At 44.5% G+C, this 22488-nt stretch overlaps 1 protein-coding gene across 6 annotated transcripts in view; it reads left to right on the forward strand.

Annotated features, from left to right (window-relative positions):
- The first annotated feature begins 16126 nt into the window (after positions 1–16126).
- The window catches only part of ITPR2 (inositol 1,4,5-trisphosphate receptor type 2), a 253887-nt gene continuing 247525 nt past the window's right edge, over positions 16127–22488 (forward strand). For all 6 annotated transcript variants that reach the window (XM_032446237.2, XM_085541626.1, XM_085541631.1 and 3 more), the window contains exon 1: positions 16127–16391. In XM_032446237.2, the coding sequence (XP_032302128.2) occupies positions 16300–16391 (92 nt within the window). In that variant the 5' untranslated portion in view covers positions 16127–16299. The remainder of the gene's footprint in view (positions 16392–22488) is intronic.

Here is a 22488-nt window from a genome sequence, read left to right on the forward strand (position 1 = left end):
CTGTCTCTGCTCTTGCTCTCTATTTCTGTTTCACCTCTGTTGTCTTAGTCTCAGTGGGGATGGAATTGTCTATTTCTGGAAGACAGAAAGTTGGTATTTGGGTGTTAGAGAAGATACAAATGCACAAATGGAGCCTGTACACACGAGATATTCCTACATGTTCATGGTACTGGGCCTTGTGTGACAGACCCGGCAGCCCTTGTTGTGGTCATGGTAACACACACCTTCTATCCAGGGAAAAAGACCATTAGGGCACAAGGCACTGATTTCTAAGAGGTGTTTATTTTACCTGGCCTTTTTGAAACAGGCAGAGCCCACCATATTCCTCTGTTCAGAGGCACAACGTCAAAGGTGTTTGGTATAGAACACATCTTGTGCTGTCACCAAGGGGCTGCGTACCCGTCTGAGTGTTCAGTGGGACCAAATGGCAAATGTCCAGTGTGACTCAATGCATGCAATGGAGAAAGTCACATTTTGATATCTGTAGTGGAAATTACAGGTCTTTTCTTCAAAATTCAAAACAAAACAGCAACAACAAAATAAAAATGAAAAACAAACAAAATAACAACGTGTAATTTTTAAACACACCAGTGTTCATCTATGGGTTTCTGCCTCCATCCATTTCTTCTTATTGCAAAGTGAATGGGGGAAAGAGTGGAAAAGATAAAGGAAAGTGACATCTGATGGAACACTTCCCAGTCCTTGTCCTTACTTGCTTCTGGTTCCCGTTCTGCCTTGCACTGGGAAAGTATCTTCATTTCCCACCTCACTTCCCTCCCACCCCCCATGTTTCCTCTGAGAAACTGTCTCTGTGGGAAAGTCTAGACATGAAAGCCAGGGCATGAATGTGTTCTGGTGTTAAATTTGGTTTTAACGACCCACATGAATGCCCTTGTTTTGCTACAAGCGTTTTTCTTTTCTTTATAAATTATGGTTTTCTTCTTTAAAGCCCAGCTTATAATCTTGAAAACTGTTTAGCTGAGCTGGAAGAGGCTGCAGTAGAAAGGCTCAGGCACTGACATGGTTACAGCTGTGTATTGAGTAGATAAAATGCTTCCTGCTCATACAAGCCCTCACCAATTCATCTTAGATTTTTTATTTTTTATTTTTTTTTCCCTGGGGAGAGTTTAAAAGCTGAGAAGAAAGAATTTACTTCAGTGGCTTCATTCTACAGAGTGTCATTCATTCATTTATTTATTCATTCATTTCATTTCAAATTCTTTGAAAATGGAAAAAAAAAATAATTGCAAAGCTTCCATTTTTAGGGTGAACCACTGTCTTTTCGTAAACTTTGGAAAGATATGTCCTCCTTAGGCAGAGCAGCAGAAAGAGCTGCCCATAACTCAGGACTTTAGGCCTTCCCCCTCTGTTCCATTCATTGTGAGGCCTGGAAGTCAGTGAAGCTTTGCATCTCGCTCTGGCTGCTGATAACAAGCATGGGCCAGCACTTCAAAAGGGATTTCAGAAGTTGCATCATCTGGTGTTTTTCTAACCATCCTTAGTGGCAAATGGAGCTGAAACCTTTTGGCTAATTACTGCTCTTTTGTGTTTTTTTTTCCCCCCTCTGCCCTTCTCCTGTCAGTTGCAGGAGTGTGAGCAGAGCTGAGGTTTGCACAAACACTGCAGCAGGATGGGAGCTGGCCCGCCAAGTTCCAGCCCTCTGGTTATGTTTTATTTTTTTAAAGGGAATGGATTATGTCCCAAACAACGAACGCGAGGTTCATCATGGACATGAGGACAAAACCTTATTTATGTTGCCTGACACCGCTCCTGGGCTCGGGTTTTGTATTCATCTGGCGTTGCTGGCTTCCCGCTGCACATTTTCAAACAAGTTGTTGTAATAACCTCATAATGTTTTCGTCGTGCTCAATGGGCTCTATTTAGCCTTACTCTCAGCAGATGTAACAGTCTGGGACAGAGCTCCCTTCCCCTGGCACCAGCCCCGAATTTGGCTTAAAATGCTATTAATTCTAGCACTGCCCCTCTATTGTCCTCCAGAAATGCAGATGCTGTTGCCATTACTTGTTGTTTTTTTTTTACATTTGATGGTTCCTATCTGCTTTCTGGAAAGGAGGAAAATCTAATTCTCTTATGATCAGAGGTGGGTCTTTCTCATAGGATCTGTTAATTTAGCCCCTCTGGGAAGTTATGAGAAAGACACAGAGTAAACAGCAGCGGTGCCAGTGCCAGTCTGATGCTCGTGCCAGTGCTGGGTTTACAGGCCATGTCGCACCATTTTAACCCTTAGGTTGTTTCAAAAAAACATGCAATTAGTCTATTTGCTCTCCTCCTCTCCCTCCGTGTCTGTTGTTTAAATTGAGTCCCAAAGCTATTAGAGAAACCCTAAAGCAACCTCCCTCCCCCCCCCCCCCCCCCCCCTTTCTGCCTTTCTTGCATTGCAGATAGCAAGAGGTTGTTGACTGATGGGGAATAGGAAGCAAATGTACAGCCAGATCATTCCCACCAAGTTATCCTCCCAGATGTTTTTCTTTCTCTGTTTGTTTTACTTTGCAATTACCTAAACAAATTGCTCTGTGAACAGTGGAACAAATGGAATCTGGCTTCTCTCAGGTTTTTCTTTACTTCCCTTTCTTCTCTGTCAATGATCTCAGCTTCATCTTTTGCCACACCTTCTGTGCGGACAGGCAGCAAGGAGACAGATGGAACTGAATGTGGCTGCCTTTTCTTTCAGTTATAGCAGAGACAGTATTTGTCTTCATTCTTGATTTGATGGCAATACTGACAGCTTTCTTTCAATTGGGTTGGCCCAGAGCTATCTACAGGATTCGGTTTCTGCCTCTCCCCCTTTCTCTGCTTCACTTCTTTGATTTACTCCTGTTTTTTCCTTGTTGTAGATTAAATTAAGAATTGCCCGGAGAACCACAAGTCAGGAAAAGTGTCATCTGGTACATGATTGCACCAATAATTGCAGAGCTATTGAGACTTCTATAAAGCCAGCCAGCCAGGAGTCTGCTTCCTTATCTTTGAAGAATCATATGACTTATCAAAAGTTCTGGTTTCATAACTAATAGGGGATTGAATATGATCCCTACATACTAAATATACCACGGATTAAAGAAAAACAAGTTACTACATTGTAGTGTGGGTTGAGACTTGCTACAAGACCCAGCAAAGTATGTTCATGACTCATGTTGAGGTATGCAAGGGTCTTTATTGAAGCTCTTGAGGTTTGGGGTGAATTTAATTCTAAGGAAAGTGTGGGTGCTGGAGCTCAATATGCTGGGGGAAGGAAAGGATTGTGCATGCTCCTGGATTACAGGTCTGTCAATGCAGTGCAGTATTACATAACATCTCTGACACGTTCTTCACTCTCCTGTAAGGATCTCTGTTTCTCAGGTACCTCCAGGGATGGTGATTCCACCACCTCCCTGGGCAGCCTGTTTGACTGTTTTTCTTCTAGTGAGGAGCCTAAAGCTGAATGCAGTACTTGAGGTGTGGCCAGGCCACTCCAGAGCTGAGTACAGAGGGACAATCACTTCCCTGATCCTGCTGGCTGCTCTGTTTCTGATACAAGCCAGGTTTCCATTGGCCTTCTTGGCCACTCGGGCACACTGCTGGCTCATATTCAGCCAGCTGTAAATTGACACACCCAAATCCTTTTCTGTTGCACAGATTTCCAGCCAGTCTGCCCCAAGCCTGTAACAATGCACGGAGCTGTTTGTGGCCAAAGTGTAGTACCTTGCACTAGGTTTACTTTCATTACCATTGTGCTGGTTTATTTGTTTGTTCGATTTTTCCCTCTGGGCTGTTGTGCCTGGATACTTGAATTTGCACACATGATGTTTGTTACTCCAACAGTTACCCTTTTTTGTTACCACAGTAACTGAGATGATGTTTCCTGCTGAAAGCAGAGTGAGAATGAGCAACGGAAGAACTACACTGCTTTCCTGGCTGTGTTTTGGATCTGTGGCTACCAGAGCCAGGCTGTAATTCTTTTTCCACCGCAGGCCTTCTTTGTCAGGCAAAAATTCTTGCCCTGGCATGAAAGGACAAAATATATCATTAATTTTTGGGTGGCTTTGGGGTGATCATCTAGATTCAGCCGATCAGTCTGGGTCTTTCTGGCAGCCCTCAGCATCCAAAATGGAGGCCTCCTTCCACCTATGGGCTTCCCTCACATCTTGCTGATTGCCTTGGCCTGCTCTGTGTGGACCACCCTACTCACATGCCAACCTGCCCTTCAGACGCCACTGCTTCCTCAAATTTCTGAACTCCTTTTTATCTCCTGCCATTTACTTCTTGGTGTCTCTGTTTCCCTTCTGATTCCATGCCTGTCCTATGACCTACACAGTGCTCCTTGACTTTGCTTGTTTGCCTGTAATCAAGCAGCAGGCTGATGGGTAGATGCTGATGTTCCTTTCCGCATACACTTACATCTGAAAAAGTCCAGGTACAATGCTTTTGTTACTGAAGCTCATGGATGTTTTCTTTGCTATTTTGTTTCTACCCAACTACCTACTCCTTGAATATGCCCAGACATGTCAAAACAATGACTATCAGCTTGCATTAAATAAATTAACTTCATATTTATCTTCAATCTTCAGCTCATCCGCTGAAAGCACTGAAAGAAGGGCAGTGCTCTCAGTCTCTCATATAAGCTCACCCTGCAGATCAGTGGGAGGGCAGCAACACATGCAGGTCTCCTCAACTCCCTCTGGTCTCTCCACTGAGGGATCTGCTTCATTGCTCTGGCACCAGGTCTGTGAGAGGCTGAATCTGTGGGATTAGGCTGTCAAAAAAGCCTGTGATACAAATAGTATATCAAACCCTGCTTCTGTGTGCCAAGTGATAATTAGAGAGGGAAAAGCCCAGCCCTCACGATACCCATTTGGTACATGACTGACAGATTTATGATAGGATGTCGTTTCCTCTGTTTGTCTCACAGAGAGTGACTGGGCCATGCGATTACGTGGCCGCCTTCTTGCTAGCAAGTGCTTCCAGCTGGATTCAGAGGACAGGAAATGATTTAGCTAAAGGCTTTTGGTGACAATTAACAGAATTCCTGCTGATAACTTTTTTTGTCCTCTCCCTCGGAGTATTTTTGTAGCAAACTCGAAGGTGCTGTAAAGTGGCATTGGATGTGGGTGGTTACAAGTATTTGATGTGCATGTCACGGAATGTCTTTCTGAAAAAAGAATTATTATTATTTTCTTTAAGCTTCATCTCTTTAATATTCTACTTGGTGATGAAATAAACATGAACATTTATTCTTTCTACCAGGTGGTCATATCCTAAAACCAGCCCAATATGGCCACAAACAAAGGAGAAGTACCATCAGAATAATCTATGGAAGAAGTAAGATTGTCCAATAGTCTCCTGGTATGAGGACTGGGGAAGCAGTTTATGCTCCTGTTTGGAATGGTCTATCTGCACTGTGAATATCTCCTCTTTTTTTCTCCAGTAACAGCACAAAATCAGATTATGCCCCGAGATCACAACAGTAGTGTGGAAGTAGCTCTGGAACATATATTTTAAACAATAAAAAAATATGCAGTGCACTCATGTGTAAAGAATCCCTCTCCCACAAAAATGGAAAACCAAATATCAATGTCACTCTCACATAGGATTACCCTTGGCAAAGAAAGAAGATTGCAAGGCATTGGATACCCTCCCTCGAAAAAAATGAGTTGACTTAGATGCCGTGTTGAAAATGAAGCATCTTTCCTTAGTGCTAGGTGGTCTTCAGACCTTCTCACCTTAGTGAAGAACAGTGTCTGAGTACTGATATTAATACAAAGAGGATATAATGTTATTTTCTTTTTAACTGATACAGATGAGAATTAAACAGCTCTGTTTATAGTAGGTAAATTACAGCTCAGGAAGTTAAACAAGTGAGATGATATTTATCCTTGGGTGTCTGACACCTGTAAACAAAGAACTTTATTTTGAGAGCTTAGGGAGCCGCTCTCACCTTTGTGCCAGTTTTATGCTTGTGGACTTTTTTCTATCAGTGTTTATGGGACTGTAGCATCCAAACTGGGATTTACTAGAAAAGAGTGAAAAGTAGGGTATTTAGCTTTTTAAGATGAACCTTTTTTTTTTTCTCCTGGGTTGTTAATGTTGTCAGAGACTCTTGTGATGATGTGGGAAAACGGCCTTTCATTGTTTGTATAATTAGCAGAGCAGAGAAAAAATTGCTTTCACCTATGTTGAGGTCAGTTTGAATATTGACGGGTCTGATCTTTTGGTCTGCATTACTCCAGTTGGTGGTCTTTCCTGTGCTGGAGCAAGCTCAGGACCAGGAGCAGAGCATGGAGAAGGAAAGCTCCAAGGGTCACACCAGATAGAAGTCACATTCAGAAAGCCTAGGGATAGTGGGTAAGGATGTGCATAGCAGTTTTGCCTCACAACATAAAGCAGAATGTGAGCATGTGAGAGACAGAGAAAATTCCCCCTCCTCTTGCATTCAGGCATGGTGGATGCGAGATCTGCCCAGGACTTAAGCAGCTCAATCCAGAGATGGAAGAGCTAATGGAAGGCTGGAGTGGGTCAAGCACATGTACAAAGCAAGAAGCAGCACCATTCCCCTTTCTCCTCAGCCTTTAGCACATCTGGAGGATTTCCAAAGATCCCGCAAGCAATCTTTAGATGTTTTTTTATTAAAACAAAAAGTGGATTTTCTCCTTTGAGGTGGCTGGGATGTAAATCTCGAGTGCTTTCACTGGGCCAGACTGCTGCTGGGCAGGTGCCTTGAATTGTGAACATGTGCCATCTCAAACCAAAACTGGAGGTTCAGTGATCGTCTTGGGATAGCTGGAAGTAAAGTAGTTGTGCAAACAACTGTGCGCAGCTCAGCTAATCCAAATGCTGCAGATAGATGAGAAAATGACTCTGAGAATGATGCAGCAGTTGCTTGAAACGCCCCAGACCTGTCTATGCACATCCTTGCTCCCAAATACCTATGGCCAGAATACTGAAAAAAAAACTTTTTGTTTGTAATCTCTTCATCTTTCCTCTGTGTATGTGTTTTTGCCAGTACAGGTAAAATAGAGGTGCACTCCATGCTCCGCATGCAGGGGTGGGACATCACTGGAGTTTCAACCAAAGTAAACAAAAGATGTTCCTAGGTAATTACAGAGAACATCTTGTCTCTACAGCTAGTTCCTGTGTCATAGCACACAGGGCAGGGAAACTTGCCCTGCCAGGATATCAGCAGTGTTTCTCTTTATTCAAACAACAAGAAATTAGGTACTTCAATCTTTGCTCCAGCCAAATTCCAACTCAAGCGTGAAGGAAAGTGTTGTCTGACTGCGATTTCCAAGGGATGGTGGTGGTGGGACTGGATCAATTGTTGTGCTTTCTGTGATTTAAAATTCATAAGGCAGTTCTTCCTATACCACATCTGAGGTTTTAGGTTTGGTCCAGTATCTGTTGGACTGCAGCCTTTGGTACCACTTTATTTCTTATTTGTGGTGTTATAGGAATGATGAGACTACTCCAGCATTTGCTTGGGTCCAGTCCTTGGGATAGGACAACACCTTGCATAAGATGAGAGATGTCCCCTGGGAGTCTATCTTAGGACTCTTTAACATCTTTATCAGTGACCTAGACTGTGGGATTGAGTGCAGCCTCAGCAAGTCTGTGGGCAACAACAAGCTGAGTGGTGCGGTTGGTACAATAAAAGGAAGAGATGCCATCCAAAGAGACGTAGACTAGCTGGAGAAGTAGTCCCATGTGAACCTAATGCAGTCCAACAAGTCTAAGTGCAAAGTGCAGTACTTGAGACAGAGTAGTACCAGGTATAAATACAGAATGGAAGAAGAACTGCTTGAGAGCAGCCCTCTAGACAGGGACGTGATGGCTCTGGTGGATGAAAAGATAGAGATGAGCCAGCAATGTGCAGTCCAGAAAGCCACCTGTGTCCTGGCCTCTGTAAAAACAGATCTGGAAAACAGGGTGAGGGAGGTGATAGCTGCCATCTTCTCTGCCCTTGAGAGGACCCATCTGCAATACTGCATCCAGACCTGGGGCCCCCAGCACAAGAAAGATGTAGAGCTGTTGGAGTGAGTCTTACCTTAAGCAAGCTTGGGTGAAAGCCCAGAGGCAAGTCCTTTGTGGCCATGGAAATGGCATTGCCAGATGTAGTACTGTGGAACTATGCAGCAGAGCTGGGATGCAAGTGCTGACGTCAGTGGTGTGGTTGTCAGCAGCATGTTTGTTATAGCTCACTGTGAAGGCCAAGCAGTGAGGATTTAGGTGACAACGTTATGCTTCTTGCTTTATCTGCCCCCTGGTATCTGTAGTAGCGGATTGCAAATGATTGTGTGCACACTGTCTTTGGAGAAAAAAATAAATATTTTAGATCAGTAAACTCAAAATACTATGGAAAAGGCTAGGAAGCTAAATTTACACCTGTTTTGGAGACTTAGGATCTTCTGGGATCTCAACAGCCCTCAGGGGTTGATACTAAAAAATAAATTAGTAACGTCATTTTGCAGCAATTACCAATTCTGGCTTTGTTTGCAAGGGGAATTTTGGTTCAAGCCCTACACAGTGGTGTTATAATGCATAATTATAGGACTTGAGGTGCAGTTACATTGATGCAAATCATCTGGGCGTGTTATCTCTCCATTTAATCAGTGATTTGTTTGCCATTTGAGTAAAGAAAATACTTTGCTTAAAAATGAGTTGAATATACTTCCAGTAGGAACACCAGCAGGAAATAATGAAATGTAGCTGATTTACTACTAGTTAAAAGTACCCAAGAGCTCCTCAAGTGTAGCTCATTTTACCCGCAGAGTTTTACGTAACACACAGTCAGCTAATTTCACACATAATACAAATCATGCATGATTCCTTATGTTCTCTGTTTATGGTCTTTCCCATTAATCTTTAACTTAAAAAAAACACCACATAAGCTGGTTCATTTACTTGGTGTTCCCCTTAATTTGAATCCTACTTTTCATTTTTGGGGATATCTTTTGATGTTTACATTACTGTATATTACTAATCATAGAATGGTTTGGGCTGGGAGAAACTTTAAGATCACAAAGTTCCTACCCCCTGCAATGGGGGGTTGGAACCCACTAGATCAAGCTGCTCAGGGCCCCATCGGACCTGTGCTTGAATGCCTTCAGGGATGAGGCATCCACAGCATCTCTGGGCAGCCTGTGCCAGGGCCTCACCACCTTCTAAGTAAGAAAAAAATTCTCCATAACATCTTACCTGAATCTCCCTTCTTTCAGAATAAAACCATTCCCCTTGTCCAGTCACCACAACCCTGATGCATAGTCCTTCTCCAGCTTTCTTGTAAGCTCACATGAGTTACTGGAAGGCTGCAATGAGGTCTTCCCAGAGCCTTCGCTTCTCCAGGATGAACAAGCCCAAAACCCTCAATCTTTCTTCACATGAGAGGTTCCCCAACCCTCTGAGTATCCATGCTTCCCCCTTCTGGACTCACTCCAACAGCTCCACATCTTTCTTGTGATGGAGGCCCCAGGTCTGGATGCAGTACAGCAGTTGAGTCCTCACAAAGGCAGAGAAGATATCCATTATATCACCTCCATTGCCTTGCTGGCCACCCATCTTTTTGTACACCCATTTTTTTGTACTTACTCACGGGATCAGGGTCATTTTCTAGATAATTTAATCAATCTAAATAAAATTCTTCATAATCTATGATTTTTGCTTCCTGACCCATTCCTGAGGCACCTCAGGTATTTTATGTTTTAAGAGATAGTTGAGGAGAAGTTATTTATTTGATTAAATTTTAGCTCTTCCTCATTTCCCTAGATTGCTTCTCTGCTGTGCCTACTACCTACAGCCTGATGACTTGAATGGGCTTTTCTTATCTTCTATTTTCAGTATATTTTGTTGATTTGATTCCTTCTGGAGTGAAGGCCTAGGCCTAGAGTACAATTGAGGAAGGATAAGTGTCATTAAGATTATATGGCCAAAAGGAAGGATATGAATTTTCTTCCCTGTCAATTTTTTCACATGGTCAATGCAGATAAATAAATTGGTGGCAGAGCCCTAAGTTTACTGTGTAAGGAGTAATATGCCAGCTATGCTAGTGAAAGGAGGCATTTCTTGCAAAGGAGTAGTATTTATTTGTAAATAAAAACACAGCCGATACAGAAAACAACACCACAAATTTTCAATAGAATAAAAGACTGGAAAAAAGCCATGAAATCTTAAGGTGGCTTTCTAAGCAGTCTTAAATTATGAAACTTCAATAGGTTTGGAATATCTTTCCTCATGCTTTGCATAATAAAAAAGAAAGGAAGGGGGTGGTTTTCCTCAGATACATGATTTACTTGCTGCTCTGTTGTGGTCACAGAGATCTTCCTCTATTTTATGTGCTGTATAAGATAGCCATATTTTCCAGGAATACAAATTATTGCCACTTTATTCAGCTTGTGAACATAACTGCATCTTTAGGATTCTTATTAGAGCTGTTATTTTTCTAAAGGTATTTTTTTGTTTGTGGAAATCTTGGTGAAGTTTAACTTTTTTTCTCCCAAAATAAAGATACTGAGTTTCAGTGGGAAAAGTCAATCAAGATACTTAAATAATTATTTAATGAAAATGTTGACTAGTATTCTGCTATATCCGCCTTGTAATAGGGTTGGCCTTTCAGCTTGTAATTCAGTATTAAAGATGGCTCTGCAATTAGACACTGTGCTCTGCAGGTGCGCTGATTCTGCTGTTGGAGAAGTCATAGTTGGGAGTGGGATAGGGCTGAAGAAAAAAAGCAGAAGAAGCAGCTGAAAATGAGGCCATTTATTATACCAAACAAGGTATGTTTATCTCTCTGCTTTGTAGAGCAAGGCTTTGCTTTCAGGCAGCCAAGCAGAAAAGAAACCCCAGGAGACAGTGCACAATTAACAAGTCTCCAGGGGCTGGCAGTGAGTTCTGCAAGGCTGAAAGCAAACTTGGTGTAACTGTTGGCACTCAATCCACACGGGAATAGTAAGTTCATTTTTGTGTGCTTCCTGATGCTTGCTTTGTGGCTGTGAGGTGATAGAAGGCAACGTTTCAACTTCCTGAACTCTCCAAATAAAGCATCCATTCTGGATAGAAGTTTTCAAAGAAAGAAACACTGTACTTTCTGCCTCGGTCAAGCTTTCATATTTGGCCCTGTGAATGAACAACTTTGGTTGTTAAACTATCAAAAACTTATTTCAAAAGGCTTGAATGTATCACAAGTAAAATTATTTTCAAGTGAATGGCTTGGAGCGGCTCTCAGGAATTTATTTACATAGCTGTTGTACTGCGCCACAGTCTGAAGGGCATTCAGGCTTCCTCTTTAAACTTTTTACTTAAATAATTAATTCACAAGTAACTTTAGTTTTCATTATTTCTGAGTTTCATTCAAGAGATTATTATGGCAAGCCAGCAATTATTTAAATTCTCAAATTAACACATATATTAGCTCTTACAGAGTGAGCTGTATGAAATGGCAAGTGAGCCCTGTTCCTGCATATACATCACAGTGCATATGTGTGTGCACAAATAGTGAACATACAGAGTTCATCCCTGTGCTCAGAGGTGAGAGATGTGAGAGATGTTTGTTTCCAGGACCACCTCTAATGACAGGAAAAATCTTTGCCTCCAGTGGAAAGACATATGTAAAACTAGGTGTTAGGAATTTAGCCACGGTTCCATGGTTGTACTCTAACAGGTTGAATAAACTGGGCAGAGCAGCAGTGAGTGCTCTGTGTTCTGTTTTTCACAGTCTTGGTCAAATACAGTACATTTACATGATTCACGAGACTCTTCTTGTTACCAAATCACATTTCTCTTTGTCAGGCCTTTTTCCCCCTTGGGTATTTTTCTTCTTTGGTTTTCACCAGATGCACATGATATTTTGTATGGCACTGACACCAATGGATTGTTTCAAACAATGGCATAAAGAGTTAACTCCCACAATGGGGAAAAAAGGCAGAAAGAGTGCAGGCAGCTAGCTAACTATCAAGAAATCATCTAGTACTTGGCGTTTGCTATAAGCAAAGTAAAACAAAGCGCTAGCAGCAATAAATCAATTCTTGTGTGCGGGTGTTGTCAAAATAGGCTGTTCTGGCTCTCTCTAATCAGCTCTTAGGCCAATAAATGCTCTCTTTTATACTTCCAAAGGTTTTGAAATGCCTCTGTGCTCAAGGAAGATCTAAGCTGTCTTAAATACAACCATCCACAAGGTAATGGGGTGTCTCCAGTTGGTGTGAGAAACTTCATCAGGTGCCTTGAAAGCCAAGCATTCCTCAAGTATGCCGTAATTATACGTTGCTTGTGATTAGAGTGTAAAAAGTACTCCAGTTACTGCTGGGCTCTAAGATCAGAGCTGGGTTTTAAACGCTGAAATGTCTGCAATGGGATAATCTTTGTTCTTTTTCTTTTTTTCTTCTTTGCATTAGAAAAATGAGAAACAAAATCAAGGCTTTGGATCCAAAGATAATGCATTTTGGCCTAATTCCACCTATAGTTATTGTACTGAAACAGTTCAAGGCATTCCTCTCTTCCCACTGCTCCCTTGCAGCTGGAAAGTACTGTGTGCTGCTTTCATGAAAAGAAACATCAATGCCACTAGTTGCATATGCCTCCCCTTGGTCCAGTTTGCTCTCACTGAAGCGGCCTATACATATGTAACTTCTGCAACCCTTCTACAAGAGGGAGGTTGTACAGGAGAGAGATCAAAGCCCTTCCACTCAGGTAGTGCTCAAATCCATAAGATATTTGGTCAGTGTCAGGAGATCCCCTGTTCATATAAGATTAACAGGAAATTCAGACGTCTTCATATTTTTATTTATTTTCCACCTTTCATGTCTTAACATGTCAGCCTATCTAAATGACGATTTACTTCTTTGAGTTAAAAGTAATTTCAATATGGTGCATTCTCACATCTAAAGCAGATATTCAAATGCAGCAGTGGGCGCTTTTATTGACTTTTCTATGGATAAACTGCTGCTCTTCTGTGCCTCAGCAATGACATGAACAGCAGAAATCAAGGATGCAGAGATCATGATAAATCTTCCCTTTAAAGAAGTCAAGTATTTACAAACATAGGGATTTAATTTGAGAGTGTTGCTTCAAAAGTCACTAAAAATAGATGAATCCCTGAAAATAAGTAATAAGCTTCAAATGAAAGTTGAATAAGGAAGATTTCTTCGTTTCCATGATGGAGAGCAGAGTTTGCACTGAGGCAGTACATCAGCACCAGACAGTGATTTCTGAAGCTGGGTCCTGTTGAATGGAGAAGCCTGTATGCACAGCTTGAGACAAAAAGTTACTGGAGATAACCATCAGAAAGCATATACCATTTCACAGAATGGCTTGGTTTAGAAGGGACTTTGAAGACAACCCAGTTCACCCTGCCTTGCCATAAATGGGAGTACCCTAGGGCTCCATCCACTTGGGCTTTGGTTTCCTCCAGGGAATGGGCATCCACAGCTTCTCTGGGCAGCCTGTGTCAGTGCCTCACTACACTCTGTGTAAAGAATTATCTCTTAATTTCTAATCTGGATCCTCCCTTCTTTTGCTCTACAACCATTCCCCTCTGTCCTTTTGCTCTGTAAAATGTTGGTCTTACTCTTGATTGTAAGCTCCTTTTAAGTACTAGAAGGTTGCAATGAAGTCTCCCCAGGGCTTTCTCTTCTTCAGGATGAACAGGCCCAACTCCCTCAATCTTTCCTCATGGGTTGGTACCTCCTTGTGGCCTTCTCTAGACACATTTCAATAGTTTCTTGGGAAAGACCTTAAAGATCATCAAATCCAAATGCTACCTCATCCACCTGGACATAGATCCATTGACCACAGTCGTCTGGCTGTGATCATCCAGCTTATTCTTTATCCATACCTCTGATTTGGAGATAAGGATGTGGTGTGGGACTATGTCAAAGGCCTTGAAAAATTCCATGCAGCTATTAATCCCACTAGTCCAATTTAATGACTAAAGAGTCTCACCTTTGCTCTGCATCTAGCTGCAAGTTTAAAAACAGAAGTAAAAATATTTAAACCAATTTGGTTTATTTCTGCTCCAGACAAATTTAGCAATGTTCTATTTACAATCTCTGACCACACCATTTTTTTTTCTATGTATACTTTGTTATGACAAAATCTCTTTCATCTTAATAAAATGTTTCCAGATATTATCTTCATAAAACTAACACTCAGTGAGACACGAACATTACTTTAAATAAAATAGGCTTAATGGTTGTTGAAAATGCTGGAGAAGCATTTGTCAAGCTGAAGTTTCCTGTCTGCAAGGAGAGGATCAGCAAGGGCTCCTTTGCAGACCAGTTTTAGACCTAGTTGAGAAAAGCAGGAAAGTGCTTGCTTATTTTCAATATACAAATCTAGTAACTTCATTGAGATTGTTGGACTGTTTCAATGATACAGATTTAAAATGAAGTATTTGCTCAAATGCTCGACTGCCTTTTGAATCTGATTTTTTTTTTCTTCCCCACAAAGAGGAAAAAGCCTGCTGTTTTCAGACAGATCGTTTCTAGCTAATAGCCATCATTGCTCAAAACTGGATTAAGATTTATCACTAGAGGGCTAGGAGGTGGTAACAGCTTTTGGTGGTAAGTGCATTCCATTTGAGTAAGGACAAATGGATGGAGGGATGCAACAGAATGCAGCCTGGCCCCGGCTTACCAGGAAGAAAAGAGGCAGAGAAGATGAGGAGTTACAGGGCTCCTGTCCATGCTTTGCCATGGAAATTACACACTAAACATTTCCTAAAATGAATCTTTTGTAATGTTAGAACTCAGCTGTCCTACACACAGGTGCAGATGTTGGGGCACAGTATACTATACCAAGCCCTACTGACAACCTGTGTGTATCAGCTACCAGTGGACATTTACATGGGTGGTGTGATTCTGGCCTCTCCTGTGTCACCCCATCTGGGCAGCAGCCCTCAGAGAATCATAGAATGGCCTGGGTTGAAAAGGACCATAATGATCCAGGGATGTGGTGGCCACAGCCTCCTTGGGCATCCTGTTCCAATGCGTCACAACCCTCTGAATGGAAAAACTTCCTCCTAATATCTAACTTAAGCCTCTTAGTTTAAAACCATTCCCCTTTGTCCAATTGCCATTCCCACATAAACAGTCGTTCCCCCTCCTGTTTATATGCTCCCTTCAAGTATTGGAAGGCCACAATAAGGTCTCCCTGGAGCCTTCTTGTGTCACCACTGTGGCTCCCATTTTGTTCCTATGTGACCTCTGCTGATGTCAGTGGGCTGGCACCTACTGCTCAGGTTATTATCCCCAAAGCCTGAATCTGTCACCCTTTCATACTGCTCTGCCACCACTCTCAAGCTCAAGGATCTCCTTGGCCCCTTCTGTCTCATGCGACCCCAGCCAACTGCTTGGCTTGTGTAGAGCACTTCACCTGGTATCCTAAAGATCAGAAGTTCTGTTTCATTCATAGAAACACTAAAATGGCATGACAGGCTTTTCTGGGCAGGCTAGATAGTAATTTCTTCCTAACATTAATGTTGAGATTCAGCATTTCTGATGTTTGCTCGGAGTAGAAGTGAGATAAAGCTGGAATCTGTGAGTGTGGGACATGTAATGCAAGTGTCACGCTTTCAGCTTATTCCTCATTTGCAGCAACCTGCTTGTTCCTGCCACCAGATTTATACTCCTAGCATTCAAGCATAGTATTTGACCACGGTAAATTATTGTTTCTTCACAACCCCCAGCTAGCTGCTGGAAAAAACACTAGGAGAGTGGTTAGGCCCTGGAACAGGCTGCCCAGGGAGGTTGTGGATGCCCCGTCCTTGGAGGTGTTCAAGACCAGGTTGGACGGGGCCCTGGGCAACCTGATCTAGTAAAGGTGTATGTTTGGTGGCCCTGCTAGGCAGGGGGGTTGGAACTACATGATCCTTGAGGTCCCTTCCAACCCGGCTCATTCTGTGAATCTGTGATAAAGCAGTGACTAACTGGTGCTGCGGGTATGCAAGTCAGCGATTAGAGCTGTAGAGAAAACATGGGTGAAAGAAGTCGGGTTCCTAAAGTTTGAGCCAGGGGAGTACACACGCCACCGAGCTCCAGCGGCAACGCGCCGGGGCAGCCTTGCAGCTCGGGCCAGGCGGGCGGCCATGTGGCGAGGCCGGGGCGGGCCGCCGCGAGGGGCGGGAGGCGGGCGGGAGGCGGCGCGGGGCGAGGCGGGCTAAGGGCTGCGGGGGGCAGCGACGCCGCGCTCCTGTCAGCGCCGCAGGAGCCGCGGCCGGGCCCGCGCTCGCCGCCGTTCCGCCGCGCTGCTCCGGACTCACCCGGTGTTGTCTGGCTTCGAGGAGGGCGGAGTTGAACGGAGATGAACGGAGAATGAGGCAAAATGTCTGAGAAAATGTCCAGCTTTCTGTACATCGGGGACATCGTGTCCCTTTACGCCGAGGGTTCCGTCAATGGTTTCATCAGCACCCTGGGGTGAGTGCGGGGCGGGCGGCGGCACAGGAAGCGGCCGGCGGAGCGAGCTGCCAGCCCGGCTCGGCGCTCGGCGGAGCGGGGAAAGTAGGAAGTGCGGAGGAGGACGAGAGGGGCAGCGGGGAGACACAGCAGCCCGGCCCGGCCCGGCTCGGTTCTGTCCGGCGCAGCCTACCCGGAGTGCCCCGTGTGCGCCGTGTACCTGGCTTGAAAGCTTTTAATTTATTTATGTATTTACTTCGAACTATTATTCTTATTTTTAATTTTGGCTGTGTGTGTGTGATTCACTGCAAAGGTGTGAAAGGGCAAAAAACTTTCCTCGTTCGTGTTCTCCTCTCCTCGCCTCTCCTCGTTCGTGTTCCGGTGGGGTCTTCCCTGCGGTGGGCAATAAGCAGCTCTTCATAACCAAATACTCCGTTCCGTGGGGATGCTTCTTTCACGAGCTGTGTTTCCTCTGTGCTGGATGGAAAGGCGCAGTGCAACCGTGGCTGCCCCTCTCCTGTTTGCCTGGGGTTCCCTGTGTGATTCTGATTGCCCCTTGGGATCCCACACACCCACCGGGGCAGCCTCCAGGAGCACACCCGTTGTGTTCTTTACCTATGGCACAGCGTGGCTGCAGCAGCAGCCCTCACGGTTCCACTGATGCAGAATCCCAATGCCTGGGTGCTATGATTAAGGTGAGCATGTCCCTGAGCGTGCCTGAACTGCGTGCTGGTGGGGTGAATCGTTGCCATTCAGTCCATGAGACAGCTCAAGCCCAGGTTAAACAACAGCTTTTGCTTCTCAGGCATCAGCTGTACCTTCAGAGCTACAGTTAAGGAAATGTACTTCATGCTGAAGTCAACCCTTAGTTTGTGAGGTGTGCAGGGCTCCTGTCACTGAGCTGCTGGTGCCCTTGAGGCCCAACAGTGAGGCTATGAGTAAGGGCAGTCAGTGTTAGGATAGCAGCAATGACTGTGTGGGTACCTGCTGCCGTACACTTACTGGAAGGAAGCTGGAGCTTGTCGTCCTCTATATTTTTTTCTATGTTATGATTACTTCCTATTCTTGTGTGCAATCATTTCACGTTAACAAATATTTTTTCCATGGTTTGTTCCTCTATTTGTTAATTTCGTGCCTTTTCCATCTGTGACTGCCGCGTCTCACATCTCCTTTTATTTTGCTGACTCTTTGTGATCTTAAATGCTGTCTGAAAATGTTTGCTTTGTGCAGCTGTTAACCATTGGCTATTGTTTCTTATTCCTGTAGCCCCCACATGTTTTCTGTGTCAGGAGAGTTTGTTTTGGAGTTGCTGGGCTCTGTTACACTGTTGCATTTGGTTACCTGGTGGCTACTGAACTTCTTTTCCCCAGGAGCAAGAGCAGAGCATTTATCCCAGCTTTACACACAGGAAGCCGAGGCTGCAGTGTGCCTATGGCACAGGGGATCTCTTCTGCAGAAGTCACTGAGCCTAAGCTAACACCCTTACTAACATCACTCCAGTCTTTCCTGTAGTAAAAGCAAGCTAATCAGCTGGAGGACACCTCCAGGATGAGGCAGGATATCTGCTTGTGTCTCTCCTTCAGGGCTTCAGGAACACAAGGCAGCTCTGGCAGCTCCTCAGCATCCTGTGCTCCCCATCGTCCAAAGACAGCTGTGGATTGGAGCTGAGGAGCTTGAAGGCTCCAAAGGAAAATTGAAGCTGCCAGTGAAATACTCCCATGCCCTCTAAGTGGGAGCACTGACCCTCTGATGGTGGTGCAGGAGTTGGGCAGACATTGAAGGTCGTGCTGCCAGGTGGTGTTACCTGTGCCAGGCAGCACAGTCACTGCCTTTGGGTTGGCTGCAGCCAGGCAAGAGACAAACACCATTATGTCCAAGGAAGAAAACACCAGTAAGTCCAGGAGAGAGCTTTGCCTAGCTGCACATTTGCTGTGCATCTGCAGCCGGTCTGCCTGCTACAGGTCCTCTGCTTTGCCAGTGCCTGTGTGGAAGTGTCCCGTCTTGCCAAGGTCAGGGAAAGGAGAGCAAACCAGCTTGTGGCTCGCAGTCTGTTGGTCCATCAATCTCATGTAGCTGCAAGAACTTTAAACCCAGCTTGCATCTAGTGGCTCTGTAGCAGAGAGAGAGTGCTGTTTATTTTAAGCTGTCAAAGGCTAATTGTTTCTTAAACAAAGCGTGAGTGAGGCCACACTATAAACAAGGTAAAAAGGCGTGCACAGTACCTCTTCAGGCTGGGGAGACCCATGCGTAAGTGGCCTTATTCCAACAGATTAGTGCTGATGTGATCCATGCGAAAGCTGGGTTTCGTGCATTTTTTGCTTGCTTGCTGATGCAGAAATGTTCATGCGCTCGGTTTTCTTCATCAAACTTAAATCCAAAAGAAAGATGAAGCTGAGCTGTGTAGATTGAGCTTAGGCCCTTCTTAATACCTGCTGGAGCCTGAGCATGGGAACCTTCCTGCTGAGCAGGGAGCAGGACTGGTGCTCCTCCCTTGTTCAGCATTTGGGGACCAGGCATCCTTGCCCCGTGTCCAGATGATTATGCCTGGGAGTGCTGTGAAGGCAGCAACGCCTCTTTACACCTCTGGCTGTAAAAAGGTTTTGGGAGTTGCTGGGGCAGTGAGGTACTGGGAGTGGGACCTAAAAGGCTGGGCACTTCTCTGGGCCAAGAGAAACCTGCCTTCCTGTCCCTGGTGCAGGGCTTTTGTTCTGTTTACTATAAACAGCTGTTGGGTGAAACACAGCGCAAGGGCTCTGCTGGTAGATGTGATCCCACAGTCAGAAGAGGAAACTGAGTGTCTCTTCCGCATCTCGAGTCAGCTCTGGCTGGGGGCAGGGGCAGAGAAGTGAGGCAGCCTGCTCCTAACTCTTCCTCTTTTTTCCATCTGTAGAATGGGGCTGTGGTGAGGTTTTGAAGAAGAGGCAGAAATGCCCGTCTTCAGAAGGATGTTGCAGGCTGTGGATCCAGGTGGACAGCAGCACCTCTGGGACTTCTTAGAGAGGGTTTCAAAGCTCAGCACTCTCTGTTGGATGCTGCAGGCTTCAGATGCGTGAGGTACAGAGGTCCAAGCACTTGCCTGCATTTATTTTTGTTTGTTTGAGTTTGGGTTTATTCTGAATCTGGGCTCTGCTCTGTGGTGCTGATGACGTGTCATCTGACTTTCCTGATCCCAAAGGTTTGAGCTGTTTCTTTTTCTCTGCTTCTGTTTTTAAAAAAGAAGAATGTTTCTGTGTATACAAACTGTTCAGCCTGAGAAGTGCTTGGGAAAAGGAATTTGTACCCATGGGTAATTTTTCAGCCATTTCAAAATCAGTTTTGTACTGGGTTACTGAATAACGCTCATTTTTAAACTCTAAGAGTGTCTCAGCTCGTGCACAGCATGAGGCTTTATGTCCTAGAGGCAGAATGTGGCAGAGCAGGCGATGGATCCGGGTATCACAGGTTGTCTTACAGTGGTGCCTGAGCCTTGGGACCACCTTCCCAGTGCTTTGACAGTAAGTGTGGGCACTGATATGTGCTGGGAATTGGAGGTACCGCTAATCACCTTTCTGTACAATGAGAGGAAAATATTTTCTCAACTGGGGAGGCGGAAAAGCAGTAAATATCCACAAGAGCCAGCATCAGCTGCTGGGAAGTCTGACAATGGGGATACCGGTCACTGTGGGTAGCTGCGTTCCTGGCTCACCTCTGCTGCGGTGCGGGGCCACAGAATCCTCATTGAGTGTGGTTAATGGGGGACATGGTGGGGGCTACCTGCAGGATACTGATGATGCTACAACACGTCAGTGTAGTATTTTCATAAGTGCACCTTTTTTTCCATCCTTCTCTTATACTGCCTGAAACTGTAAGCTATGTTTGAGGAGAACTGTACATGTCCTTTAATTAATGGCAATTTTTTTTTTCTTTCTTTTGCCAGCTGACAAAGGGTAATTAGTCAGGAGAGAATAAAAAGCTTGAAGAAAGTGAAAGTGGCGTAACTGGAATCAGCATAATTCAATTCTGATACATACAGAACAGTAATATGTGGAGCAGGGAGGAAAGATGAATTTCCTCTTTCCTGTGGCCAGAAGCGCTGCTGTGTTTTGTTACAGAGGTGCCTTATCCTCCTGATGAAACTTGTCAGTTTGATTCTGTCTTAATATCTTTTCTGCTTTGAAGGCATACCTTCTCTTTGTTATCAATGTAGTGCAAAAGCACCAGCCTGAATTCTACAGCTACTTTCTGTGTCTGCTGATGTACCTGAGAGCACAAATTGGCTGGTTATGGGCCACTTTGCAGCTATACTATGTATTTCTTTTCTGTGATAACTTTTTAAAGCGTGAACTATGTTGTATGCATTAAATACCTTCATTGACTATATAATGCTTACCACATAGGCAAAAATATATAAATACAAGCCTGTGTCTCGCCTGCCTTGCATTTCAATGCATGTATTAAAGGTTATCTCCTCTGCAATTATCCCCTCGCATTAACAACTGGGCTCTGTTCCAACTTTGCTGCTTGTAATGAACTTATTTTGATGCTCATCCCAAACAACAGTGCCGCCTTTAAATAAACAATGGCACGGGGCTTCCCACAAAGAACTCTTGTGGGAATGCAGCAAGTAAGGAGCCCGAGGGGTCGGCTTCTTCCAGGCATTCTGCCTGCACACAGAGCACAGCTTGAATGTGAAGGAGTGCAGAAGTAGCCTTAATTACAGCCTTACGATTAATAAGGCTATATGCTGAAACGTAATATCCCTAGTTCAAAGTGTTCATTATCAAAGGACAAACAAGTGGAGAGTGAAGTGGGTGTAGGAAAAGAACCAATTGATTCAAAGTAAAAGTGAGTTTACCCCTAAGCTGCGTGTGCTGATTGAAATAAAAGGAGACTTAATTTTAAGTGGAGACGGCTGGTGTGGCTGTTACAGCTTCTGCTGTTCTCGACAGGGCTGTGTGGGAAGCAGTCAGTATAGAGTGAAGATTGTTTAGCAACTTGTATGACTTTAAGCTGTATTGAGCTGCCTTCTGCATAACGAGAGGCTTAGGTCAGCAGTCCCTTATGTGGTCTGCAGATGCTAATCAGGGGCACCCTATATTTTGGACATGCCCCAGAAGGCAGGGTGGGCTCCATCTGCAATTGCTCCGGTGAGAGGCACTCGTGCCTGTGGGCAGCTGGTGTTGCACTGGGCCTCACGCTCTGCAGTGCCAATGGCACGGGTGCTGCTGAGCTATGTGGTGAGTCATGGGCCCACAGATGCTGGGTTTGCCCTGGTGCATGTGGGGGTCTGGTGTCTGCTTGTGCTGAAGGGTCTGTTCCTTCTTGTGCCAAGAGAGGAGCAGCAGATTTCAGGTGTCACTGTGTTGCACTTAAAAAATGAGGGAAAGAAATTGATCGTTCAGGATTTTGCTTTGTTTCCTCATTGGTGTTTTATTTTGCCACTTGTTTCAAGATGAATATTTTAGCCTTTCGCAGCGTCCTTATGACTGATTTTTCATGCCTTCACTTATGTTATATTAAATTTGATTCCTTCTAAGTACTGAACAGCCAGTTCCACAGGTACATTCACGTGCAGACTTTGCCCATCGTATGCCCTGGATCCCACTGTTTGCTGTGGTGCTGTGCCTTGACTTCTTCTACTGAGGGAGGTGTGCCCAGGGATGATCTTTTTTGTGTGGAAGTGGCAGTGCAGCCATAAGGCCTGCTCTTCCTCCTGCATGGCGGACTCCTCTTCCTCTGCTCCTTTTAATGTTGGCCTGGCTTTTTCAGGCACTGTGATGGAGAATGATCTTACTGGGACTGCTGTGACACTGTGGGTTGTGTTGGAAGCTGCCCCTGGCCATTATCCCATTGTAATGGCTTTGGAGTTAGTAGCTCCTGCACTGCTGGTTCTGAGCAGCTTTGCTCTTTGGCCTAGGGTTAGGTGGTAGGGAAGTCAGAAGGGCAAGATCCAGGCACCCTGTGTGCATGGGCAGTTAGGTGTGTATGGTACAACAGGCAGAACCTATTGGAAAGAAAGTGTAAGTGAATAGAAGCACAAGAAGGACAGTTGCTGAGGGATCTGCAGTCCCCCACTGTCAGAAAATAGCTTTGAAAGTTGCTGGCAAATTGTCTTATTTATTTTCAGATTATTCCACAT

This window comes from Coturnix japonica, chromosome 1, assembly GCF_054131305.1.
Source record: "Coturnix japonica strain WE chromosome 1, WE-NBRP24, whole genome shotgun sequence".
Taxonomy (NCBI): domain Eukaryota; kingdom Metazoa; phylum Chordata; class Aves; order Galliformes; family Phasianidae; genus Coturnix; species Coturnix japonica.